Raw genomic sequence first — 27,078 nt, 5'->3', positions numbered from 1 at the left:
CTACATATAATTCTTTTTTATTATGAATTTAATTTGCAAAAACGAATTTTACTTTATTTTAATTTTGTTTTTAATGAACGAACGTAGCCAATATCTTGGTTTAAAGTTTAGGTGAAATTATGAGTTTAGTAACTACTTTAGGAGTGCAATTAATGTGACTTTTGATTTTTCTTTTTCCTTTCCTTTTAGTCTTAATATCTTGGAATTCAATTCTTTGTATTTATGTTTACCGCAGTTGAGGCCTTAAGAGCATTGACTAAATTTTTTGTCATAATATTATTATTTACCATAATTGAGGCCTTAATTAAAGGGCATTGACTAACTTTTTATCATAATTGAGGCTTTAATTTGTTTTTATAAAAGGAAACTTAATTATACTATAATTATTTGGGGCTTTATTTTTATTGGGGGCTTAGGTGGTTGCCTAATTTGCCTAAGAATTCAGCCAGCACTAACCACAAGTACTAAAAAACATTAAACCCTGATCTTAATTATAGGAGAAACTTCACTTTAGACCCATAAACTACTGCACGTTTTGAGAAGACCCCTATAAATTTCAAATACTTTCAATTTAACCCTCTAAACTTTCAACTTGATTCAATTGATCCCCCTAAACCCCTTCGTCAAAAGTTGAATCAAATTGAAAGCTCAGATGGTTAAATTGAGAGTTTTTGAAATTTTTGAGGTCTTCTCAAATTGCACGGTAGTTCATGGGTCTAAAGTGAAGTTTCCCCTTAATCATATTTTATTCCACTACAAATTTGTAATTGTACTCTAGTGTTTATTTAATTATACAAGAGATCCCTTGACCTTTTATAATTGCATTTGACCTCTCCAAGAAATATTCACAGTGAAATAAAGTCATAATTAAAAATATTATAACTTTTTTTTTTTTTTTTCATTATCTCTTAATTTCTGTAATCTCCAATTTCTCTTGATTGTTCTTAAACTCTTAGAATCACAATTTATTGAAATTGAGGGGTACCACCTAAGGCATTTTAAGAACGTGTTAATAGAGTTGGTCTTGGTTGTAACCAATGGTGATTTTATAGATTGCACAATGTTTGTTTATATTATTAAACACTTTTGAAATCTCATTACATGTGTTCCTAATTTTTCTTGTTTTTCATTATGTAAGTACATGTGTGAGATTGGGTGAATGACAACAAAAAATATCTTTGACAAATTACATTTTTATTGGACCTTTGCGGGCACTTCTCATTTATGAACTATGATTGAACATTGTGGTGCATACAAGGGACTATATCCCCTTACTGGTGTATAAGTACCGTAACTCACACTAGTAGGCTGTTTTATCAGTATAGTATTATGATGGCCAAATTAAATTACTTTACCAAGCCCGATAAATATCATTGTCACATCATATGGGCCAAATGAGAAAATATAAGAATTTTATTGGCATGTGCACATACGATTTTTTTAGATATTAATGGATTTAAGAGATATTGTTCTCTAATCCTATTCACTCTTTTATTTTATTTGTCATCAAGAGGAGTGGTTTCTTATTAAACTCTTCCTTTGATGGAGTTATCATTGGAGGATTGGAAATGGGGAAACGGCAAAGATATGGGGAGATAAATGGGTCCCTCTTTTGACAACTTTTGCTATCCAATCTACCCCTAGGTTGCTAGACCGAGATGCAAAGGTGGTTGAGCTTATGAACAGAGATTTACATGGGTGGAATAGAATTTTGATCGAAAATCTATTTTTCCCAGATGAGGCGAGAGCCATATTGTCGATTCCCATTAGAACAAACCGTGGCGATGCACTAGTATGGAGGGAAACGACCAATGGCTTATTCACAGTCAAAAGTGCATACCATGTGGCTAAGAAGAGGGAGATACAGATGCAAGCTGAGAGTTCCTCTAGAGCATAACCGAATGTGATGTGGGGTCCTTTGTAGAAGTTACCAATCCCCAATGTGGAGAAGAATTTCCTGTGGAGAGCATGCCATGAAATCTTTCCAACCAAAAAGCAAATCTTTGTAGAAGAAAGGTAACCACGGATGCTTTGTGTCCGATATGTGGTCTAGGTGAGAAGACGTGTTTCCACATCTTGTGGGATTGCCCCTCAGCAAGGAATGTTTGGAGTGAAAGTCTGAAAAATTTTCAGAAGAGCTCTTCTCAAGGACCAACTTTTGGGCAGGTAGCAGAGGAAATGTTCAAGATTTGTGCGGTAGAGGAATTTTGTCTTTTTGTTGGGATTGCACGGAGAGTATGGTTTAGGAGGAATGAGGTCATTCATGGTGGTTCCTTCCTCCACCCAACTATATTGATCCAACAAGCCCGTGATGCTTTGGGAGATTTTTCTGCAACTAATAACAAATCACTTGTGTCCCGCTCTGATTTCGCAAAAACTAATAGGAGTAGTGGGGGGTGTAGCCATTAGGGTGGCACTACCTACTGTCCATTAAGTCCATTAAGGAGAAATTGAAGTTTTTGGACAGATGTGGTTATCAGGATTGTAGTCACGATTTTTGTATTGGAGGAGTAGTTCACACTCCTCCTTTCTTGATTTTTAATAAAAGAGCTTATGACTTTCTTTCAAAAAAAAAAACATGTCCTTTCCCTACTTACAAATTTACACAACTTTCATCAATTTTTGTGTAAAGTAAGAGGGCCAAATGATAATAAAGATGTTGGAATTTAATGAATTTAGGTAAGTTAATTTACAAAGACACCCCCCTTCATGTTTTTATTGGAACTAGGGGAGTGTGCAGCTCCCATGCTCTTGTAAGTCTAATTGTGAAGAGTTATAAGTTATAAGCCCCCAATCAATTATCGAGAAATGTTATCAATTTTCTTCAGAAATTACAATTGAATTCAAACTTTAATAATGATTTATCTAAAATTTAAAGGAAATTTTTATTATTTTTATTTTTATTTTTTTGACATATTCACACAAGAGTAAGAAAAATAGAAGGAGAATTCGAATTAGTAGCCTTTGTTTTATAAGGCGTGATCTCCAGTTAAATGAGCTACTAGTTGAGGACGTGATTTTTACTATTATGTCAAAAAAATGTACACTCAAAAGCATGAGAGTGGGTCGAGAGCGTAAGTAGCATTTATAAGATCGAGAAATTTTAGAATTTGAGAAACTTCACTTACCTTTCTTAAATTGTCATCCATTTTGCAATGTCCCTTCTAAAGTTTGAAACCTTTCAATATAGTGTATCGAACTTTTAATTTCTTTTAATGTCACTCATTCGTTAGAATTTTCAGTTAAATCTTAACAAAATTCTCAAAATACCTTTTTTTTTTTCTTTTTTCTTTTTTTTTCAATGATTAAGACATGAGTATTTTTGCATTTATCGTTAAATTTGGACTAACACCTTAATCTTTGTAATTTTTTTTTCCTAAAACAAATGAGAGTATTTTAAAATTTTCATTAGGATTTAACGAAAAATTCTAACCGAAGAAGACATTGGAAAAAATTTAGAATTCACTGCACTAAATTAAGAAAAATTTAAACTTTAAATGTGACATTTAAGAAGTTAAGCGAAGTTCTTTTTACACTAAGGAATTTAACTAAACTCTAAACCACACAAAATTATACCGGATTTTTATGTAATAATAATCCAAATGGTTTCTGTTGGAGAAGTGGATTGCGTGCGGTCGTGTGGCCAGCTCCGTGGTCACTCGTTATCGGTAGTCGGTATCCCCTCACAGCCTCACTGCTCCGGCCTCCGGGGACTATTGCTCAATTCTCTCATTATCTTTCTCTGCGCATTTAAAAAACTAGTAGGAAAATGAGGCCGTGGCGATGGTCCCTGTCTGCCTCTGCCACTGCTTCTCCCTTCTCCCCCTGCTACTCATGCCGTTTTCGTGTACCTCTCTCTCTTAACAACTTTTCACTCTCAGCACCTTCAATATCACCATCTTCTTGTAAGATTTCTACTGGGCTTCAATTCCAACACTTCAACGAGAACAGCAACGTCAGGAAGAGGAAAAGGGTAACTGGGTTCGAAGCAGTAGCAAGGAATGTCGTGAAATGCAACAGCGGCACAAACACCGAATTGGGCGAAAACGAAGGACCCGCTGATTTTGATGGCGTGGGAACAGGGCATGACGTGGAGTGCGTTGTCTCCTCATCCGATTCGGAAGAAAGCGTCGCTCTATCGGATGATGATTCAGCAGCGCTAGGGAGAGTAGTGTGGGAATGGGCGGTGCTGGTTTCACCCTTCTTCTTCTGGGGCACGGCTATGGTGGCCATGAAAGAAGTGATTCCAAAGTGTGGCCCGTTCTTCGTCTCCGCTTTCCGCCTCATTCCCGCCGGCTTTCTCTTGGTTGCGTTCGCCGCTTCGCGTAACCGCCCTTTCCCCTCTGGACTCACCGCTTGGCTTTCCATCTCTCTCTTCGCTCTCGTCGATGCCACCTGTTTCCAGGTCACCTTGTTTATCTGCATAGTTTTTGGTTTTAGAAATAATAAACTTGAGTCATTTGCTTGTTATTAATGATTCTATGAACAAATGTTGATGATGGTGGAACAGGGTTTTCTCGCTGAAGGGTTACAGAGGACATCGGCAGGTTTGGGTAGTGTACGTTTTACTACATTTTCATTCATCTTAAAGTTGTCACTTCTATTAAACAAACATTTCTCTTATTATATAAGGTATCCAAAGTTTGACCTTTTGACCTTTAAATGATGCGTTAATAATCTAATTTTGGATTTTTGTTCTTTTTCTTCTTTTAAGGATATTTTGCTCTATGCGATCCAAAAATATCTTGCCTTCTACGCAAGTCTTGGTTAGCAAATAGATCATTGAAATGAAGTTTTTGCAAGAAAGCACTGCCCAAAGTGCTGTAAGTTAAGAAAAATAAGGGAAATCAGTTTCTAAGCCATGTACTAGTTTTAGTTGCATCTGACTCACTACATTTTCCAAAATGCAGGTGATAATTGACTCTCAACCTTTAACGGTGGCTATACTTGCAGCCTTGTTATTTGGCGAGTCCATTGGGTTTGTTGGAGCTTCAGGGCTTGTACTTGGTGTCGTTGGGCTTTTACTCCTCGAGGTAAATATTTGTGTTCCATTGTGGTATGTGCTACATGCTTTGGAGTTTTTGTTTGCTTTTCAATTTGGTTTTTTTAGCTTCAAATGTCTCTTTTGATTTCAAGACACCATTTGCAACTTATCTGGTTCAAGGGCATGTGCATGTGAGACGCTTGTAATGAATTTCCAATTTGTAGTTTATGGTTCTTTTGAATGTTAATGTTCTTTAAGAAAATGTAGGGCCTCAGTCTAATTAACTCCAAATATTTGTCTTACATATTTATTTATATACGAGCTATAATGTCAATATGGGCTTTGGTTATTGCTTCTTATTTGATTGCTAAACTATTATCTTCACATTTTTATTCTATCTTTTTCCTTACTGCAATAATTTCATTGATATTTTTCAAAACACGGAACTTCAGGTGAGGAATTGGATACTATATGATTGAGCATTGAATTTCATGTATGTCATTTACAGATGAAACAAACCTTAAATGGGCGATTTAACAGGTAGAGGAAGGTGCGAATGAATCAGCTAAGTCTAGGAGCCACATGGGAATCATTATCTAGAAGATGAGGCTTGAACTCAGTCTGGAAAGAGTGTTAGGATGTGTCATAAACTATTGGGAAATGATTGTATGTTCACAATTTTTCATCCTGGTGGTGAGCAACACGCTTTGTGGTTGGTTATGAATAATTATGTGCTAACCTTTTAGTGGCCTCCGCAATAAATGTTGATGAAATTTGTCAATTCATTTCTTCATAATGGACTGACATCTCATGGTTTTGCTTTTGATTTGATGAGTTAAGCCTATCAAATCTCAATCCCCCCACCCTTTCTGACATTTCCTGCTTTGTCTGAGCAGAAAGCCCAATCAAAGCACCCATCGATTCTCTCTTCACTTTTTGTAATGTGATGTATTATACAAATTTTATCGTTAATCTTTCCCTTAGTATTCTTTAGAAGAGTTTCATGACTTACGGCTGCTATTTGAGCAACTATGATTTTCTAGAAACCTATCGACTTGCCCCTGATTGCTTGTGTATGATGCTGAGCTTTATTCTGCAGGTGCCTGCACTTGCTTTTGATACGAGTAACTTTTCACTGTGGGGAAGTGGGGAGTGGTGGATGCTTCTTGCAGCTCAGAGCATGGCAATTGGCACGGTCATGGTCCGTTGGGTTTCAAAGTACTCTGATCCTGTTATGGCAACTGGATGGGTAGGTTGTGCCATCTTACATAGCAATTTACTTGTAATTATTATGATCTAATATTCATCCCAGCATTACTGATAGCAGCTTCGAAAGTTTGATGGATCCTGTTTGAGCTTTTTACCTTTAATAGTAAATAAAGATTAAATTTTAATTCTGAACTTCATTTTTCCTTTTAGCAAGTATTGATAATATTTTGGAGAAAGTTGTTTTTTTTTTTTTTTTTTTTTTTTTATAAGTTTCTATACCATTGAGATTTTGATTAATTAGTAGATAGCATATGTTTTTTTATAAAGAACAGGATTGGTGGGATTTGTTTCTTAGCTCGTTAGTTTCTAAATTTCATGTGAGGCATGATTCTCATAAATTGCGTAATATATTTGTGTTTGGAATGTTCTAGGATGTTCCACATGAAATACTCTAAAGAAAAGAATAGAGCTTGGGAGGACTAATCCACATTATTTTGTTGCAGCACATGGTTATTGGTGGTCTCCCTCTTGTCATATTCTGCATTCTTAATGATGATCCTGTTGTCAATGGGAGTCTTAAAGAGTTCACTGCTACTGATGTGGTGGCGCTCCTCTATACCTCCATTTTTGGAAGTGCTGTCAGCTATGGTGTATACTTCTACAGTGCAACAAAAGGTCGTCTCTAAATTTTTGTTCTGTTTCAATCTTGTCCTCATATTTTAATCTTGAAATTTAGAATTCTACTTTCCTCTTTTTTGGGCATTGTTATTTTCTTTCTATACAGTTCAAGTCGAATATAATTTTTCACAATCAAAATAGTTTGTTTGCATTAATATTGCTGCAATCATTTGCAGAGCTAGAATATTTGTCTAGTGGGGAACACTAGATAATGGACAATGAATATTTTATAGTAATATTACTCGTTTATAGACAAATAAATCATTTTACATCCTTAATGCTTAGGATTTGAATAATTCTTTAACTTTCTTTCTTGTTAAAATCTAGTTGTGGAAACCTTTCATGGTAGCAAAGCAGGTCCATCAAAGCTTATTATTATTTGTCAACCTCTGCACTTCAGATGAGTGGCCTGTGTTGTCCCATATTTGTCTCAGTTTTTTTTTTTTTTTTTTTTTTTTTTCATGCATCATTATGTTGAAATCTAGTTGCACAAAATTGATGAAAACAGCAAGCAATTTACTATTTACTCTTTGTTTCTTCTTTTTTTTTTGGCTTTTTCTATAATAATTTATTACTCTGTGAACCTCAAGGGATAGCTTAATCAACTAGGAACCGCACCTCATTAGTTCGAATCTTCAATAACACCCCCCCCCCCCCCCCCCCCACCTTCCCTTGGGGTCAATTTCTTATTATTTTTATTTTTTTTTATTTTTTATTACTATGTGGATGTTTATCTAAATATCATACACATCCTCTTGTAACTAGATCCAATTTAGATAATCTCAAATAAATCATGAAATATACAACTTATCATTTTTATTTTCCTTTTTACTATAGGTAAAGTGAAAACACCTATACTAAATTTTGGATTTCACTTATTTTGTACATGGGTAGTGGAACAAGTAATAACAATAGTAAGAATAAGAACAACAACAACAATAACAATAATAATAATAATAATAAGTTGTAACATCCAGCTATCAAGCCTTTCACTATACCTTCAGATACTCTTCTCTTAGAATAAAAAGTGATATAAAATAGCCTAATATGTAGACAATTGTTACTGTAACAATGGTTGCTACCAAAGGGCAATGGAACCCAGATGGTTCTTGAGTGCAGCTAAGCAATCCAAATAATTGCATGAGTAAAGAAGAGAGACAAAAATAAATTACTAAAAAAATTGAGTAGACCAAATTTCGGTTCCCATCAACTCTAAGCTTTGCTGTTGAGAAGAAATCTGGAGAAAACTGGTAAAAAGGGTTTTTTGTGTCACTATTTTCACCATGAGGTAATATATTTCTAGGCCATCTAAACGCAAGAAAATAATTTGTAATCTTGCTAAAATGTGACTACAATATTTAATCCATGCTTATTCTAAGCTCGCAAATTTGTTTCATAATAGTAGGAGTAGCAGGTCCAATCATCAAAATCACCCAATAATTTTTGTATGGATACTGCCGTTTGTTTTGAACTTTAGTGGGGGCAATTGCCCCTGGCTGTGAGCCATTTGATTGATGCATTGCTAATTTACTTGTGTTCACATAACACCATCCACACTTGATTTTGAGCCCCTAGTTTGGAATTGATATGGCCTTGCTAATGTATTTCAGGTAGCTTGACAAAGCTGAGCTCCTTTACCTTTCTAACCCCAATGTTTGCATCAATTTTTGGGTAAGGCCATCCAACCATTAAAGGAAGAGGAAATTGTAAGGCTATCAAATGTTTATCTAAATCAAGCTTTTTTATTGAAAGAAATTTCAGAAACTAAGAATAAGGTGAAACACACCCGCAACTAATTACTGTTTATTTTTTATTTTCATTTTCTTTTTGGTATTTTATGAATTAGAATTGTTTGTGCTCCATTGATTTGTTTTGCAGGTTTATTTATCTCGGTGAAACCTTCTCACCCGTGCAACTAGTTGGGGCAGTTGTTACCTTGGTTGCAATATATATGGTTAACTACAGGAATGTTGTGGAATGAAGCATATGATCAATATAGGTTGATTTAACATGTGAACAAAAGGAAGGCAAGGCTCACTTGCAGGCTAGCTCCTGATCTTCATGACTGGGGTTTGAAGATGCTTGTAGTATGTATACACATACACTTGAATAAACCATGCATGTTGTAGATGCATTCCTATCCTCTCAGAGCTTTGGTGTCATGGCAGACTGCTCATTGATGCCTAACTCAGCTCCAAGCCCTAACCCATGGGAGAATTTGTTCTTGGGGAAGGTTCAGGGTAATATGCCTTTGATATTATTTGTACAAGAAAGCAGTTGTTCAAGGTATTCTAGGGCCCTCTAGCACGATCTGTTGAAAATGACTCGAGTTTGTTCATAAATTGGTGTAATTTTTCACATGGATGATTTTGAAAGGAAATACATTTTGAGATCGTTCAACACTATAGAAAATGCCAAACATGAGTTTAAATGATACATCTATTTTGGAAAGAAAATTGTTATATACCACACCACCTTGGATCCTGTCACGTCAATATAGTGGATATTTATGGGATATTAGTGTGGTATATAGCATTACTTGAATGGAAATATAGAGAAACGGGTATATCTACACGAACTCATTTGCTCAAAAATGGTTTTCTCTTGTTTATAATATAATGGACATAGATATGCACTTTTTCTTTCTAGTCAGTACATGGATAAGCATTCACAAATATATGTCGGAGGGCAATCACATTCCCTGTCACATTAAACACACTTGGCTGGTGAAGAAACATGGTTCAGCCTGTAATATCTTGGCAACCTGTAGACAATAAAAAGGCCCTAGGTCCCAGATATGCACTTTTTCTTTCTAGTCAGTACATGGATAAGCATTCACAAATATATGTCGGAGGGCAATCACATTCCCTGTCACATTAAACACACTTGGCTGGTGAAGAAACATGGTTCAGCCTGTAATATCTTGGCAACCTGTAGACAAGAAAAAGGCCCTAGGTCCCAGTTCTCATTGACCCCATAATCTGTGGTTTGAGCATGAAAGTTGCACAAAACAATGTGAACGGAGAAATCTATTGTGAAGGGAAGAATGACACTTAAAAGAGTAAAAATTACAAATAAAAAAGAGAAAGAATGGTTGCAAGTTTGCAACCCCAAAATACAAACGGAAGAATCCTCATCCCCAATAAACGGTACAATAACCAAACGGAAAAGTCATTCATTGCACTTATGTAGATGCAGCAGCTGCAACAGGGATTGAATGGGGACCTCTGGTAACGCCGAGCCTGCCACGCCCAATCCCACCACTCTGCTGGTGATCACAGTCTCTCTTTTTCCCACTCAATCTTTTTCTAGCTTCACCAAAATTCCCCTCAAAGCCCAGTGGACTCTTTTGATCTTCGTCTCTTGGGTTTAATCTTGAAGTCCAGCAATCTGTTGAATCTGCTGAATTGGGTTCCCATGAAGAAGAAGATAAGCCCCAATTCTGTTGACCACCACCAACATAACTATTGCTACCTGAGGATTCTTGGTCCTCCATGTCTCCTCCACCCCTCCTCACTGTTACATACTTGTGAAAGCTCGGCTCCGTTACATCATCAGTGACAGCTACCTCGGACTCTATAAAAGGGTCTTTGGTCTCTGCCACTGTCTTCGCAACAAAAGAATAATTGTAGCCATTACTGTTAGATTGATATGCTGGGTGGCTTTTTCTGTCCTCAGAGAAAGCACATGACAGGTTAGAGCTTGTAGTGGAATTAAGGTCAGCAACCGCTTCCATGATAGAGCAGGCCTTGGTGACACAAGGTGGAAGAGAAATCGAAGTTGGGTTCATGTTCTTTTGGTGGAAATTCTGGATATCCTCAAGCAACATCGTAGTATATGATGGATTAGGATTCAACAGAATTTCAGGATTGAGGTCAAGGTCTCGGGATCTCCTAGAAGACCTGCTTCTAGTCAATGTCTGGGGTTTCAGGCTTTCAGCACCTGAGGCCACCACCGTTTTAATGGTGACATGGCCGGCCTCTTCCACAATCAGTTGCTGCTGTTCCTTCTGTATGCAATTTACAGTCACAGCCTGGTTGTCCAGTGTACCTCTGCTGCTGGTTTTGTAATTAGTCCCTTGAACAACAGCTCGGTTGTTGCTACTGTTTATCATCTCAGCATTTGGTTTCTGCATTGGAGAATGCAAGATGATATAATTAATAATATGTACATTTGATTGACACCATGAAGTATGAAGCCACTATTCTTCAGCTAACAAACACAAAAGGCAAGCAAAAATTATTTCTTAGGAGTAGTCTTATAGATCAGTTGGTGAAATTATCCTAAAAGTTTAAGTTGATAGCAAGGGATAAATTTAATTATTTTATTTATATTCTAACAAGAAATGCAGAAGCAATTGTGCATATATTAGATAGAGTAGGAAAGGTTAGGTGATGATGACCTGATTCAGAACTTTGGTGGAGTCCTTGAGAACAATCCTGTCGTCTCCCTCAATTTCTTTTTTGTTTCTATTTTGAAGCTTGCTGTTGTTGTTGTTCAGTGGTTGTGGATATGCGAGGGAGTTGGGGTCGATCTCACTCAAAGGGTTTCTTCTGTAAGGAGATTGCTCTGCTTTCCTTGAAGAGCTGCGGCTAAGCGACGGCTGTTGCTGATTGTCGTTGGACGTCTTAGCATTTGCATTTGCTCTAGCCGGAGACTGAGAGCGGGGAGATGCAGCACTCCTTGAACCCACCGTCACTGCTTCGTTGCCTGCATTTCTCTTGACAGAAATCCTCTTGACAGCAGTGGCTGGTGCAGATTCTCCACCACCAATGTTGCTCTTATCCATCACCAAGGATGAAACAGTAGGAGGGACAGAGACCATCTTTCCAGGCTTATTAACATTCCTAGCAGCATTTGCTGTAGCAGGAGTGGCGCCGCCGGTCTCAGATGATCGTCTACCCGGAGATCGACTCACTCGTCTCTCCCTGCTGCTGGAGCGCTGTTGCTGGTCTCTTTCCCTGCTGGGTGTTCTTCTCCTCCCTTGAGAAGAAGAAGAAGGCCTCGGTGATTGGCGGTGGCGTTGTCGGTGGTGTTGTCGTCTTTCGTCCTCGTCACCCACGTCATCATTGTTCTCGATGACATCAGCAGCAGCAACCTCGTTCTCCCAGCGGTCGAAGTCATAGCTCCTCTTGGAGCCAGAGTACTTTCTGCCGCGGTCACAAGAAGCAGAGGCGGAAGAGGAAGCCGCCTTGCCGGAGGAGCTCCGGCTAAGCCTTCCGCACTGAATGAGAATGGCATCCACCTCCTCTTTTGTGCAGCTCGATGTCCTCACCCCCACACCTGCCGTAGCCTTGTTACCCAGAGATTCAGCAGCTTCTTCGTTAGAAGATGTTAACGGTTCATCTTGTTGAGGAGGTGGGCTTCTAGAGTCTCTTCCGTCATGGCTCCTCCGGTGCTTGATGAGAAATATCTCCTTCTTCACTGGGCCCCCTTCATCTTCTTTCACTTGTTGATCGTCTTGCGTTGCCTGCACCGTCTTCTTCTCCTTCTTCAGCTTCATTTTCAGCTCACCACTTTCCGCTTTAACCTTATGGGTAATATTAGTACAATCACCACTTCTGTCATTGCTGACATGGGAAATGTTTGGATCTGCCTTCGGTGCCGAAGAAACAGCAGCAACAGAAGAAGAAGAAACAGAAGCAGAGTTACAAGAGCCTTTCTTCTTGCTGAAACAACCACCCATGATGTTTAGAGTAACCCAGCCTAGCCAATGAGAGAAAAGCGAGCGTGTGTGTTTGTCGAAGAATGCAAGAAGAAAGAAACAATGGGGAAGGTGGAATTGCTTGCTTAATAATGGAGTAGTTGTAACGTGCAAAAGGAAAAGACAGTCAGTGTAAAAAGGTCAGAGAAAGAAAGATTTGAATTGTTGTATTAAGCAATGGTCCCCTATAGATAACGATTGAGAGGCTGGAACAGTCTCCGAGAAACACTTTCAAAAATGTTTGCGATTTGATTTTGGAGAGAGAGAGAGAGAGATAATTTTTAAAATTTCGATAAACGGGCGGGCTGGTAATCTCTGAAAAAGAGCCGTTAGAGAGGGAGGGAGCCGTTGGATCATTGTTCAGAATTATATCTCTGTCCCTACTGTCCTCATCCGATGGCCCCTCCACTAACTTTAATTTTATTCCCCGTTATTAATTAAATTAAAATTATTATTCAATTATTATATATATATATTATTACTTTTAGGGGTACAGGATTCTCGAATCTTTGTGCCTTTTCTCCCTGCCTCCATTATTTTTTTGCAATTCAAAATTTCTACAACGGCTATCTAAGGTCGGGTCCTTCTTGGGTTCCGATCAAGAATGGGAATACCGATTGAATTTGAACACCATCCTGCCGTTTTGATATTACTTTATTTCTTGGACCAAGAGACAGAAATGCTAATATCCGATAAGATGAAGCCCATTAAATACCACCACCCCATATGGGCCCAAATGAACACGGATTGGAGTCGATTGCTAATTCTTAGAATTGACAAATTTTTACACGATTTGTAAATTCAATCCAACATGAATTTACTGGATTAGGGTTTTGTATAATCGTTTATGGATCAATTCTGGTTGAGCCGAAGTAACTCGTTTAATAAACGAGTCAATCTCACTTACCCATGGGCGACCCGTATAACGTGTATAAATTAAATTAAATTTTTAAAAAATTCATATACAAGTCAAATCGGGTTGTGATTAGGTCAACCCAACACAGCCTGTTTATTAAACGGGTTATGCAAGTCATATCATGTCACTTGCTTATTTAAATGAGTTGTATCATAATTGAGGTATATAAAGCAGGTTTAGGTCAACCCAACTCGATCTAGATTGGCCAACACGAATTGCCAGCCCTACAACAATTACATTCAATCCTTTATTTATTTATTTATTTATTTTTATCAATTCTAGACAATCCTATGACTATGAGACTCTCAATTAGGTTAATTGACACCCACAAAATATTATAAATATAAAACATAATCATATGCATAATTATTTACCTTGTTAATTGTAGTTCTCTCTCTTAAACTCTAAGTGTCATTGTAATATTTCTCTTAAACTATAATTTGTTTCCATCAACATCTTAATTCAAGATTGATTTTCAATATATATGGTACCATTCAAATTAATTTCAAACTTAATGAATTAGTAAGGCCAGGAGTAGAGAACATTGTAAAATTAATTTGAATTAATTTATTAATTTTGATTAGAGATGCGACAGGATGACTTTCTTTTGAAGCATCTAGAGTCTTCTCATGTTTGGTGCAGTTATCCATAACCAAAATCAACAATTCTTCTCCTCGTACATACCATTGATGATATTTAATGTACCTAATCAAAATACCCTTTATTTCATTTGAAATAGATAATATCCTGTTAGTGTATTTTAAAAGGGTAAAATTGTCCCAAAAAAATAACAATTTTACCTCTCTAAAAAAATACTAACGAGATACTATTCATTTCAAAATGAAATGGAGAAGATCATATTCCATTTTCAAAGACCCACCTCCCAAAGCATTAATGAGATGTCTTGAAGGAAACTATCGAAGAGAAGAGATGTCACCAAAATCAGTAGCTAAGGAATTATTTTTAATGACCACATTATATGAAATGCCAACACCTACGATCAAAAAGTGTTTCAATGGCAATGAAGAAGAGAGCACATGTGGCCCTTTGCAACTTTCTCTACCTCTTAAGCACAAAGCTTATATAAGTTTTCACATTCCACCGACTGGAAACTACCAAATGATCAATGACTAGAATAATATCATTTTGAATTCCACTGACCTACTGCACATCCTTTCTAGTGCTCATTCAGCATAATGCCAGTAATGTAACTGTTCAGATTAGTATAAGAATATACCTTCTTGAGTCCCCAACTGTGGAGCTACACTTTTGCATGAGTATCATTTCATGCACAATGTAAGAAACCACTGAAGCAGACAATACTCCGTGTTATAGTGCTCAAGTCATTAGTCGATCCAATCCTTGAATAATAACATGACGTAGAGAGGAATATTTACTGCAGCAATGATTGTAAGCATTCTGAAAGTCCGCACAAATCTTTGGATCACGATCTTTGTCTTTGATTTGCTTGTTCTAGCCGATATTGTCCACGTAGGATCAACATCCATAATCGAGTCCGTATTCATGGGGACTTCTATGTCCTGAGAAGGATGTTTCTTAGCTGTTGGCCGTATCACTGCATTACCCCTGCTACAAAAGGAAAAATTGCGAAGATTAATATGAAAAAGGCAACTATAAGAAAAAAGTAGTTTTAAGTACCAAAGTATAACTTAAGGAGACTACACTCCCCTTATAAAATATAATCATACATGTAACAAGAGAACATAATTTAAGTGCCTAACTATGCTCAATATGAATGTGTGCCCACAAAAATGAGAATTTTAGAGCTGAAGACACCTTTCTATTGAACCCCTTTCACTTAAATTAGTACTTGGGGCATTCGAGGTTTTCTTAACAAGGTGCATTGATCCTTCTGCATCCCACATCATCTCATATTCGCAGTTCTCATCTTCATCTTTCTCCTTTCTTCCTTCTCCAAAAATGTTGTAACTTATTCTTAAGTCGCTAAAATGGTGCCAAAAATTTAAGCCGCTTGTAGGCCAAAGGAGGAGGGTGAGAAGGGTCAGAACAAATAGAGAAAGATACCTGACATTTTCAGCAACTGAAATTTAGGAACAAAAGCCAACTGACAAGTTCAAATATATAGTTTACTACTATCATAAGTCGACATGGAGTTACCATATGTAGATATGTGTTTGCATTGGAAGAAAGCACAGATGAGTGAAGACTGCTTCTGGACTGGATGCATTTGGAAGTGCAAGGTTACTAGCAGATAATAGCATGAAAGATGGAATCAAGTTTCCCTGCTGCCAACTAATGGTCCCTACGGTGTGCTGCACAGTATCATCAAATAAATGTCTTACAATGGGTAACAATTACATATGCCTAAACATCAGTACTTATATATATATATATATATATATATATATATATATAAGTGCCTAAACATCAGTACTTGCCTCCTTTACAGGCCCAAATGTTGACTCATGGGTGACCATGCACTGATCATGATCGTGACCAGATAAAATGAGTACCTGCAAGAGCCTTAGATTATTATTGCAAGTGACATTAGCTACCCAAAAATTTCCTACTTCTAAACTTTTGTTTTTTTTCCAGATATCTTCTTTCAATCCTTCCTTTTTCTTTTTCTTTTTTTTTTTTCTTTTTTTTTTTTTTTTTTCACTTTCCAGTCACCTTAATAGCAAGGACGCTTCTATGATGGAGTCACCTGAAATGTCTCTAAGCACCAATGCTATTTTAAATTCCCCAGGAACAACCTGACTAACTTCAGGCAACACAGGGCTGGCACACATTGACATGAACGGGATGCATCAAGGAGAGGTATTGGCATGTGTATCCATCCAACATCCATATCAATATGTAAAATATGCATCAAGAAGGGGGAAGAGAGCTTACAGGTTTGATTGATTCCAGCAGGCGGTTCGATGATTCTTCAGAGATGTAATTCTGGTACCTATAGTTTTGGGCCAACTGTCAAGCAAACTCCTCAATTATCAACACTCAAAACTTTACAACGTCATGTAATTCTTATCGTGTCCATTGCAAAGAAGTGAGACAAGAATCTTACACTATTTCCTGACTATGAGCAGCACGCGCAACCCGCTGAACATGAAAAATCAGACTCATATTGTAAGGTTAAGAGCTGACAGGAGTATATAAGCATTTAGATTGTGACATTAGTGTTTTTTAATTTTTTTTCTGAGTAAATAGTGAAATTCATTGTAATACCCATAAAAAATGTACAAACAGTGACTATTAGTAAGAAGAATAAATTTCACAAGAAATTTTTACTCCAAATATGACAAAAAAAAAAAACAACCTGATTGATGACTGGGGAACCACGGTAAGGACCACAATGAGTCCAATCTCGTCGGTACAATGGAATATGGGTCAATAAAACCCTTGGGTGCAATTGAACATCTAGAAAATTTTTGAAAGATAAACATGTATGAGTCAATTTTATATTCAAAAGCCAAACTTAACATTTTACAAAAGTATAAGTCGACATCATATACCAGTGGAGACATTCTTGACAAAATTCCAGGTTAGGGAAGCCAGATCTTCTTGTGGATGCCCTGCAGATTATATATCCAATTCTCTTAATACTTAAAATTCTGTAAGGAGTACATTAAATGAATATTAACACATCTAAATGTTATCACAATCACAGAATCATTCTGCATGCAATAAAGCAGAATATGCCAGTTACACAAGAGATCCAGTGCCACTCTGAGAGCTTATTAATCAATGCATAATTTGACATACTATGCTAAGAGCGTAATCAACATCAGGCATGGACTTTAAGTTTCATACAGTAAACAAATATCCTACTTAAGTATGCAATGGAAATACCCATAGGCCTTTTGATGTGTCCTAAGAATACAAATCTCATTCAACAGTTCAAAGTATATATTTCTATGCACATATAATTTCTCTAACCAAGCCTCAAACCAGCCAACTAAACAAGGCAGACGCAATGAAATAAAAATCATATATGTCCAAATTCTACTGAAGTACATTATGAAAGTTTCTATATGGCCTGAAGATCAACTTCAAAAATTCCTTAATATGAATGAAAATTCAAATGTCTTTATTTAGAGGAGGAATTTTTCAAAAATAGAAAAAAGAGAACAGGAAGAGAATATGAATAAAGAAAGAAGAGGACTGATATACGAACGCATACTTAAGGTTCTAGTCAGTGTAATTTGCACTTAACTGATAATCTCAGTGGAAAAAACAGTAAACATTCGAGCACTCAAGAACTATGCAACATAAGATTAATAATCTTCTCTTTCTGCAGCAAAACTATTTGATGTTCACATTTACACATCAAGGTTAATAGTGATATCCTCCAGCTACAAGAGAGAAAAAGAATATTTCAATGATAAATGGGACATTTTGAACATTGGAGAATCAACATCATAGACACATCAATCTGAGGGTAACTTTTGAGTGCTTTGGTGAAGAAATAAATAAACACAACCAGCCTTATATTTGGTAAGGGGGTGTTGGTAGGGGAATTCTAAAAGGAATTTATATTCCAAAGTAGTTTACTCTTATAAGATTTGGACAGGTTAGGGCCAAAGTCTCCAACTTCCTTCCATCCTTTCCCATCTTCCTCCCAATTTTCTTTTACCCTTCAAATCATTGGCAAATATATAAATACCAACTTTTGGTGGGAGACAACGGTAGTTGTTCTAAGCCAGCAACATAAACACACGTTAACTGAGTACATGTTCCACGAAAAGAGTTGTAACATGGTTTATCATAGACGTTACTTCTAAAGCATACTCTACTTATGCAATGATGTTTAGAAATATGACCACATGCAACATTGGACGAAAAAAGTAAATTAAAAAGGAGGTGCAAGAGCATAATAATAACAAAAATATGAATATTAGCTAAGAAATATTTTGATTTTTAAACGATTCATGTTGGCATCAACATTCATTTCCACAATGACAATATTCAGTTGAAAAATAATTTCCTTATACAAATGCCCTTGGATTTTCTTTACAAATAACTCTCAGTATTTTGATATTTATGTAGTAAGCATCACAATCCTAAGCATAAAGTTCGAATTCGTAAACTTCAAGCTATTTACAAAATCATTAAGCAAACCATCATGCTTCTTAGCAAACAGCAGCTCATATTTGCAAGTATTAAAACGATTGGGAAGATAAGAGGACCATTTCAAACTATCTACACTTCCATGTATTAGAAATATAATTGTATTTTTTTTTTATAAGTAATCGAAATTTCATTTAAAGCGTAAGGCACCCTCAAGTACACAGAAATAAAGCAACTTTCCAAATATACAAGGTGCTGAAAAATAAAGACTTAATCTCCCCCAAAGTCCTCAAAGCTTCTACCATTCCTTTCCCTCCATAGACACCACAAAAGGCACAAAGGCATTATCTTCCACACAACAACACTCCAAGTGCTGCCGATAATTCGCCAACAAGCACATAAGTTGACTGCTCGTCTATTAATTTTATATTATTGTTATGTTATTAGATCCACAGTTATGGGTAAAAACAGAAAACATGAGTTATGCAGAGGCACTAACCGCTTCCTTGTTTACCATCCAGAGTTTGGGCATCAACAGAAATGAAATCCACTTTTCCTACTGTAAATTGGTAGTTTCTGATCCCAAATTCTTTTTCATAGCGTCTGATTACCTGTATAAATATAATTGTAAACACTAACTAACAAACAGGAAACCACGTTTGAATAAAGTGAAAAAGTAAACTGATTGTTGTAAATTTGAGAAAGATTCCATCACAAATATTAAGAAAAAAAAACACACACACACAACTTAGCTCAACAAAGCCTCCAACCAAACTACAAAGGGAAAATTTTGGACAAACTCGGATGGGGGATTTGTAGATAGCCACATAGAGCTTGAGTTCTAAAAATCCCTATCAGAACTTATCTGCATTTGAAATACACTTTACATTCTGCATAATATATATATGCCTTTGAGACACAAAGACCAACTCCCATTTATGATAGCCTTAAAGCTAAATCTCATACTCGTTAAATGAAACCAAGAATAATATTCCAAGTGGTCAATTTACATACTACCACTTTAATGGCAATCCACTTTCAGAAATGTAGGGTGAATTTTCAGTCATTCAGGTAGCTTCAACCTATATGCCTATATGTTGCCAAATCTCTTCACAGAAGATGTGATTTCATTGCAGGCACATGGTCAATCTAGATCCTTTGCCATGCGGGGATCTACTTTAACTCCACTTTTCTTATGGCACCATCCACCGATTTTACAGTTCACACAAGCACAGTGGATAATAATCATTGTGTAGTTCTAGAAAACAGAGCACTCTGCCCTCAGTAATAACATGCTAAAATACCTCTGGCCTTTGATTGTGAAGACTTGCATAGCCAATATCATGGTTTCCAGGAATGTAATAAACTCGGTTATTTGTATATCTTCCTTGTGCATTCAGACCAAATATATGCTTAAAGCGGCTATAAGATTCCTGCCATCTAATCAACCAAAGAATGTCAAGCGCATTCCACATCAGAAAACTAACAACAGATGATGAAAAAATAGCATAAAAAATCTGCCACTCTAAGATAAAGAGATAACTTAAAGTCAAACATTTGTGTAGTATAGGTTAAGGCCAGCAAATGCCAAATAGATATTTGCACAGAAAGAAAAGGACGAAGAAGCCAACTAAGCAATTTGAAGCATATTTAAAACTCAAAGATTAATATATTCCATGGAAACATAGTATAATTCAACAATAGTAAGCTAAGATTTTAATTATAAGTACTCACCACAAATTTGATATCACAAAAGTACAAAACGCACATCCAATCCACCAAAAAATTTCATGTAGTTCAACATATTTTGTTCACAACCTTCCACAAGAATTTTGTAGGTTGAATGGTCACATTATCAGATGAGCCAATTTAAGTGATAGCTTACTGAACCATAAAGTTGAGAATTAACTTTTCAAGTAGAAATACAAATTTCCAAGCCTTACTCTTCATCTGACAAATAGGGGCCCCCATCAAAATAATCACCCAAAAATAAAATCACATCAGGCTTGAAAGGCAGGATTGATGTGAAAAATGCTCTGCGCATGAACAAATCAGTATAAAATTGTGCAATCTCCAGGGCGAGGGATTTTGGCGCAAGGCCCAGAGAGGTTTTATCCATGATCTGTTCATGATGGCAAATACATATTAGAATATAATGTGAAAGAATAGCATACATAAACATAAAGTAGTTCAACGCTTTAAAAACCAAACTGGTAAATGAACTGAAAAGGTAACAAGTTCACTGTTTCAACCACCGACTGAACCAGTTGCATAATAATATATTTATTATAAATTTTTACAAATACTATAATTATATTAAAATAATAAATGATTTGGTACAAACATGATTTATATAGTTCTTAGGTTGGTGAGACTAAAAAAATACAAGATTCATGGAGCACATGGGGAAAAAATATATATGATTTTTTTTTTTTTTTTTTTTTAACGGATTAACTGGTTTGATGAATTTGGAACCAGTTCATTGGTTCTCTGGTTTAACCAGTGAACCGACCAGTTCAATTGATAAAGTGGTTTAAGGGCATCAACCAGATGGTTCACAACCCTTTGAACTCACAGGTCCAATCTGGTTTTTAAAATGTCGGTTCACATGTGAATCATGTGATGGTTAGTATCAGTTATGTAGTTTAATAATTGGATTTTTTTTTTTTTTTTTAATCCCTCTCAACTTGATGAGTGAAAGAAAATTTTAAACATTAAATGTCCTTGTAGAACTAGGAGCCTAAGACCACTAAATCATACTACTCTGTCCTAGACTATGGTTCCCTTGACAAAGCAGGCGTTTTTAAAAAGAGACATCAATTGCTTTGCTATTTACATGTTATCTATTTGTTTCCATTAATACCCTTTGTTAAAATTTAAATTGTATTCTTTTGGTAGTAATAAATGTGATGACAAATGGCATCATGGGAAATGTCCAAAAATTGAAACCTCAACTTTTGACAATGGACAATAACAATGGGACAGCAAAACAAAAATAAAAAAATGGAAATGTGGACTATGAATATGGGATAGAAGGAGGAAGAAATTAGTGATGCGTGTGTGCGCGCGCGCACGTGCGTGTGGGCATGTGTGTGTGTAAATTTGCAGAGGTAGAAGAGATTCACCTGTGGATCTGTAAGAACAGCCACTTTTACATGGCCAGTTGAATATCCTTTGTCCTTCAGAATTTGCAAGTAGAAAAAATTGTTAGTACATTAGCATACCCACCCAAGAACATACTTGTATGCCAGTTTACTCATATGTATAAAGTTAATATGACATGTAAACGTGTGTATATGTTTACATACATATGTGCAGCCTTGGCTCTCAACCTCACCTGACAAAGAATATTAAGGTATTAGAGACAAGACAACTGGCTTCAAATAGAGAGAAGACACTTACCACGGTACTAATTGATTGTTATTTAAATAACTGCCCTCCTACTTCTCTTCTCAATGGAAAATCACCACATCAGTAATTGTTTCCAAATAGAAGTCCTTTTCCATTATCCCCACGAGTATTTGGATAAGTTGGTCATGTTCATAATATGAGTCCTAATATTGATAATCTTGATCTTCTCGTGCACACAAATGTATTTTTCTAGATTATTATTGAACCCAAAATGGCTATCGGTGCTATAGTCCTATTTTTATCTGTTGACGTAACATGTTTTTAGTCTAATCCCTATTTTTAAGGTACTAGTGATGGAACTCTTGATATTCCTCTTCCAATTCCTGTTTCTATTGATCCATCTGTTCCTCGACCTCCTCTTTAGGTGTATACACAACAAAGAGACAGCCCATTCCGCCCATGCCACCGCCAGTCTCTTCTTCATCTACAAATTCTAAGCCTCACACCACTGAGTTACCTATTGCCTTACGAAAAGGTACACGATCTTGTTTCACTCACCATCCTCTTTCTAATTATGCTTTTTTATCATGCCTTATCTGCTCCTTATTCCTATTTTATTGCCAATCTTTCCTCTTCACACTTCAAAGATTCCTACGTGTCTTAAAGATTACTTACCTCATGATGGATGGCGAAAGGCTATGGAGGACAAATGTTTGCCTTGCATACTAATGAGACATGGGATCTTGTCCCCTTACCTTTTAATATGAAGCCTATTAGTTGTTGTTGGGTTGATACTATTAAATATCGACCAGATGGTACAAATATCGACCAGATGGTACCATTGATCATTTGAAAGCTTGTCATATTGTCGAGGGCTATACACAAACGTATGGACTGGATTATGCAAAAGAATACTCTCCAGTTGCTAAAATTGCTTTAGTATGGGTACTCATTTCTCTATCTCTCACATTTCACTGGCCTTTATATCAACTAATGTGAAAAATGCCTTTCTACATGGAGAAGTTTATGAAGAGGTGTACATGGAGCAACCTTCCGGTTTTGTTGCTCAGGGGAAGAATGGCAAGGTATGTAGTTGAAAAGGACCATTTCTGGGTTGAAAACACCTAGAGCATGGTTTGGAAAATTCAGTAATGAGTTACTTGAGTTTGGCATGATGAGGAGTCAAACGGATCATTCAGTTTTCTATATTTATTCTGGTAGCATGAATGTTTTTCTAGTAGTAGATGGTGATGACATTATTTTGACTGATAATGACAATCAAGGAATTGAAAATTTGAAGCATTTTCTTGGTCCTAAGTTCCAAATTAAAGATTTAGGCAAGCTTAGATATTTTTTTAGGCATAGAGGTGGCTTGGTATTAGTCTTTCTCAAAGAAAGTATACCTTAGATCTTTTGAAGGATGCAGGGTTACTGAGGTCTAAGCCAAGTAGTACACCGATTGATCCAAGTCAGAAATTCAAATGATCAAGGGGAGCTTTTAGATGATCCAGGCAGTTATAGACTTATAGGAGATTAGTAGGGAAGTTGAATTATCTTACTATTGCTTGACCTGATATCTCTTTTGCAGTAAGTGTAGCTATTTGGATTGCAGTGCAACGAATTCTTGAGTATTTGAAAGGATCACCAAGACTAGGACTTTATATATAGATCATGGTCATTTGGGTAATGAAGGTTATGCAGATGCAAAGTGAGCTGGTTCACCATTAGACATAAGGTCTACCACTGGTTATTGTACATTTCTTGGTGGAAATCTAGTGACATGAAAAAGTAAAAAACAAGTTGTTGTAGCTAGATCTAGTTCTAAAGAAAAATATCAAGCTATGTCCCATACTTCTTGTGAACTTATATGGTTATGAAATTTTCTTCAAGAGTGGGATTTAAAATAGAAACACCCATGAAACTATTTTATGATAATCAGGCATAAAAACATATAGAAGTAAATTGTCACTTAGTTCGTGATAAATGACTAATAAAGAAATAATTACTTCATATGTGAAGGCAGAAGATCAATTGGCAGATTTCTTCACCAAATCTCTAGGTATTGGACGAGTTGCATTTATTTGTTCCAAGTTGGGATTACATGGCGTATATATTCTCCAACTTGAAGGGGAGTGCTACATTGTGAATCTATGATAAATTATATTTTATCTATTTGTTATTTGATTTAGAAAATATAATTAAGTTTATTTTGTTAGTAGATGTATTTGAATTGAAGTGTGTAATTTTTCCTTTATAAATAATAACAGTGTGTGTGTGTGTGGAGTAATTTAAGAAAATACCCTACCACTTATTTTTACTCAAACCATCCCCCTAGAAATGAAAGCACAACCACAGTCCGGTCTTATTTGCTGAAGATAAAACAAGCCACACACCAGTAAAAATGAGAAGTATCTTCTTTCCTTTTCCTTTCCCCTTTTTTTTCTCAATTTTTTTTTTTTTCATTATGAATAAAAACAAAATATCTCCCTTCAGTTGCTTACTCATTACGTAATAGTCAATGTCATCTCTAATTCACATTCCCACAGAATTCCGTTTTTCGACCAGGCTGTCTAATAGTCAATGCCATCTCAAATGGTAGAACATTGAGATCAGCAACAACCATGTAATGGTGTCCTACATTCTAAATTAGACATCCATAGCTGGTGGGTTTAACAAGAACAACCGCTGACACCACTAGATCAGAAAACATGTTCGATGCAAAACAAATAGAAGTAATAGAGGTGGCAGCAGAAGTATTACCGTGGAATTGGAAAGGGTGGTGGCACGGAGATGGTGATGAGGCCAGGAACAAGTCCAGCTAGAGGGCACCCAGAACGCCAACATCTCGCCGTAGAGAAGACTCACCGCCCATATCACGCAAAGTACCACCGTCAACTCCTTCTGCTTCATTACTCCAATTTTTTTTCTTCGTGTTCTCTGAGGGGACTTGTAACTACAGGATACCCGTTACCGCATCAGATCAAAATCCTTCATATACAAATTTTTCTTCCTTTTAATTAAATTGTTTAGATTTTCTTTTCTTAATACTTGTAATTTCTAGTTTTTTTCTTTCTTTGATTTATTATATTTAGATTATATGTTAAGTTAGTCAAATCTAAACCACTTCATTAAATATATGAGATAATTACATTTTTTTCCCCTTAACTACCATTCATTTATAATTTGACCCCATGGACTATTGTAATATTCTGCCCCCATTGAACTAATATTTTATTATTAAAACAAAAAACATAAATTGACAAAAATACCCTAAGTTTATAAACTAAATTTATTTAAATACCCTCAAAATTAAAATTTTCAAAAAAATAGTTAACAATCAAAAGAAGAAAAAAAAAACATCACGAGGCCAAACCACCCCAACACTTGGGGGTGGCGAACAGACCCCTCCTGAGGTGTTCAGGGTGGCCAAAAGTCATTGGAGTTGGCCAAAAATCATTGGGAGTGGCTAAGTCATCCTTAAACAACTCTTGAGTCCTTGTAAATGATTTGGCATCACCCAATAACTTTTTAGGGTGGTTCAACTACCATCATTTTTTAAAAAAGAATAAATGAAATTTTTATCATGTTTTTTATTTTTATTTTTATTTTTTTAGTTTTTCTAATTTTGCATTTTTTTTATTTGGTGGTATTTTCCTCCTTTAATAATAGTTAAAGTTTATAAAGAGAATATTTTGTCTGATTTAATGAGATTTCCTAATGACTAGATTTTTTTGTAACAAAATGGTAGTTTAATGTGATTGAGTGTGACAAGTGTCCCTTCATGGGGCAGCTTTTATAAGTGGTATTTATTTATTGAGATGATGAATGGTAGTTCCTAAAAATGGGGGGGGGGGGGGGGGGGGGAGGGGTTAATTACCTAAAAATAATGATAAAATTTTAAAATTTTGTTTTAATTTATTTACCGAAAGTGGGTTTCTACTTTCTATGGTATGATGAGAGGGGGGGGGGGGGGGGGGGGGGGGGGATTTTAAATTTAATTTATTTACCTTCTATGGTATGATAAAGGATCAAAGACACATATACATACACACTTAGACACATGACATATGTGTTTACTAGTACAATAGCATAGAAAAATCACCTATTAAAATATATTTACCATACTAAAGTCACAATATATATATATAAAGAAATTATCATATATAATGACAATGCCCATTATTGTTTGTGATATGATGATGCAGAAATATGTCATGTAGAATCCAATATTGAGAATGCTTCTATACCTACAAGAAAAGAAAAATAAACACAAAGGCTTATCAGGTGTGCCAACGAGAAATACTTTTGTTATTTAAATCTGTCAAGTAAAACCACATAAAATGAATTGATCGCTCTAAACTTGAAAGAATTGATAATTTATCGTGTGTGCAGGAATTAGTGTCTTACACTTTTTGTCTTCCCTTGCTTCAGTCGAAGGTGGTCTTATCCTCCCGTAGCCCTACCGATTGAGTCGAACTTGGGTTGCCCATCACTTCTAGGCACTAGCTCTAACAAAGGACGTCTTTGATAGTTTTTTTGATGGCATACACGGCTCAACTCACATTAAATGCCACATGCTACTGTGTCAGAAGAAGCACGGTGCCCCTTATCGATTCCGACATTGTTATTTCATAAATAGAGTTGATAACAGTCGCAACAACGAGATTAGAATCCGACTCAAGTGGAGGAGGTGATATGGTGCTTCGCAAGCTTATCAATTCTCCTACAACCACGGCCGTCCACGGGAATTACAGTATCTTACTCTTTTTGTTGGGGGTGAGGGGAACCAAAACTTTCAAAAGTACCTAGTTCATGAATCATAACATATAGTATGACATATCTCTTCATTTTTTTAGTACTAAATTTTTACGTCATTTAATTAACACTGATTCTATAAAGAAAAATACATGAGCAAAGGGAACGAAGTTATATAGCTTTTATTTAGAACGTAATATATAATTTGCACATAACACTCCTTCGGAGAGCATAGAAGATTCAAGTTGAAATGAGAAAACAAAAACTTGAAGAAAACGAACGAACCTAGGAAACCAGTAAAATTCCTACTAGAAACAAACTGACAAATCAACTTCAGACCAGAATATCACTTGCAAGTAAAACCCATCTATTTCCCAGCAGCTCTGTAAACACGTTGCAAGCAAACAAACCATAAATTTTTAATCAACA

At 36.1% G+C, this 27,078-nt stretch overlaps 3 protein-coding genes across 5 annotated transcripts; 1 reads left to right on the top strand and 2 right to left on the bottom strand.

Annotated features, from left to right (window-relative positions):
• Positions 1 to 3,629: 3,629 nt before the first annotated feature.
• Positions 3,630 to 9,328, top strand: LOC132182683 (nodulin MtN21 /EamA-like transporter family protein). Its single transcript, XM_059595995.2, has 7 exons — positions 3,630 to 4,405; positions 4,511 to 4,558; positions 4,911 to 5,033; positions 6,084 to 6,233; positions 6,697 to 6,868; positions 8,482 to 8,542; positions 8,750 to 9,328. Exons 1-7 carry the CDS (start codon positions 3,770 to 3,772, stop codon positions 8,850 to 8,852), a joined length of 1,293 nt encoding a protein of 430 aa, XP_059451978.2. The 5' UTR covers positions 3,630 to 3,769; the 3' UTR covers positions 8,853 to 9,328.
• Positions 9,329 to 9,729: 401 nt separating this feature from the next.
• LOC132180495 (uncharacterized protein At1g65710-like) lies at positions 9,730 to 14,775 on the bottom strand. Of its 2 annotated transcripts, XM_059593344.2 has the most exons (3): positions 14,729 to 14,775; positions 11,274 to 12,540; positions 9,730 to 11,000 (listed from the first exon to the last, which is right to left on the bottom strand). In XM_059593344.2, exons 1-3 carry the CDS (start codon positions 14,773 to 14,775, stop codon positions 10,056 to 10,058), a joined length of 2,259 nt encoding a protein of 752 aa, XP_059449327.1. In that variant the 3' UTR covers positions 9,730 to 10,055. The 2 variants fall into 2 exon arrangements, with proteins under 2 accessions (XP_059449327.1, XP_088372481.1); XM_088516355.1 differs by lacking the exon at positions 14,729 to 14,775 and having other exon boundaries at positions 11,274 to 12,810.
• On the bottom strand, positions 14,500 to 24,919 carry LOC132180496 (Calcineurin-like metallo-phosphoesterase superfamily protein). 2 transcript variants are annotated; one of them, XM_059593346.2, is made up of 13 exons: positions 24,655 to 24,919; positions 21,669 to 21,722; positions 20,487 to 20,665; positions 19,848 to 19,983; positions 19,043 to 19,154; positions 16,989 to 17,048; positions 16,793 to 16,893; positions 16,541 to 16,575; positions 16,369 to 16,426; positions 15,912 to 15,986; positions 15,631 to 15,785; positions 15,289 to 15,537; positions 14,500 to 15,078 (listed from the first exon to the last, which is right to left on the bottom strand). In XM_059593346.2, the coding sequence occupies exons 1-13, from the start codon at positions 24,802 to 24,804 to the stop codon at positions 14,838 to 14,840; spliced, it is 1,605 nt and encodes a 534-aa protein (XP_059449329.2). In that variant the 5' UTR covers positions 24,805 to 24,919; the 3' UTR covers positions 14,500 to 14,837. The 2 variants fall into 2 exon arrangements, with proteins under 2 accessions (XP_059449329.2, XP_059449328.2); XM_059593345.2 differs by having other exon boundaries at positions 14,500 to 15,081; positions 24,655 to 24,918.
• Positions 24,920 to 27,078: the final 2,159 nt, after the last annotated feature.

This window comes from Corylus avellana, chromosome 5 (genome assembly GCF_965113065.1).
Source record: "Corylus avellana chromosome 5, dhCorAvel1.hap1.2, whole genome shotgun sequence".
Classification (NCBI taxonomy): domain Eukaryota; kingdom Viridiplantae; phylum Streptophyta; class Magnoliopsida; order Fagales; family Betulaceae; genus Corylus; species Corylus avellana.
This window is presented reverse-complemented; position numbering and strand designations above follow the sequence as displayed.

What these genes read in the sequence shown, in the direction of transcription:
- LOC132182683 (XM_059595995.2), top strand. Translation starts at nt 3,770, where the DNA reads ATGAGGCCGTGGCGATGGTCCCTGTCTGCCTCTGCCACTGCTTCTCCC. An exon ending in TTGGGCTTTTACTCCTCGAG is followed by an intron (nt 5,034 to 6,083) that starts GTAAATATTTGT and finishes TTTATTCTGCAG; the next exon opens with GTGCCTGCACTTGCTTTTGA. An exon ending in CTGTTATGGCAACTGGATGG is followed by an intron (nt 6,234 to 6,696) that starts GTAGGTTGTGCC and finishes ATTTTGTTGCAG; the next exon opens with CACATGGTTATTGGTGGTCT.
- LOC132180495 (XM_059593344.2), bottom strand. Translation starts at nt 14,775, where the DNA reads ATGATACTCATGCAAAAGTGTAGCTCCACAGTTGGGGACTCAAGAAG. An exon ending in ACAGTTGGGGACTCAAGAAG is followed by an intron (nt 12,541 to 14,728) that starts GTATATTCTTAT and finishes TGGTTGTTTCAG; the next exon opens with CAAGAAGAAAGGCTCTTGTA. An exon ending in CCACCAAAGTTCTGAATCAG is followed by an intron (nt 11,001 to 11,273) that starts GTCATCATCACC and finishes TCTCCAATGCAG; the next exon opens with AAACCAAATGCTGAGATGAT.
- LOC132180496 (XM_059593345.2), bottom strand. Translation starts at nt 24,804, where the DNA reads ATGAAGCAGAAGGAGTTGACGGTGGTACTTTGCGTGATATGGGCGGTG. An exon ending in TGTCAAGAATGTCTCCACTG is followed by an intron (nt 16,894 to 16,988) that starts GTATATGATGTC and finishes AAAATTTTCTAG; the next exon opens with ATGTTCAATTGCACCCAAGG. An exon ending in CAAACACATATCTACATATG is followed by an intron (nt 15,538 to 15,630) that starts GTAACTCCATGT and finishes TGAAAATGTCAG; the next exon opens with GTATCTTTCTCTATTTGTTC.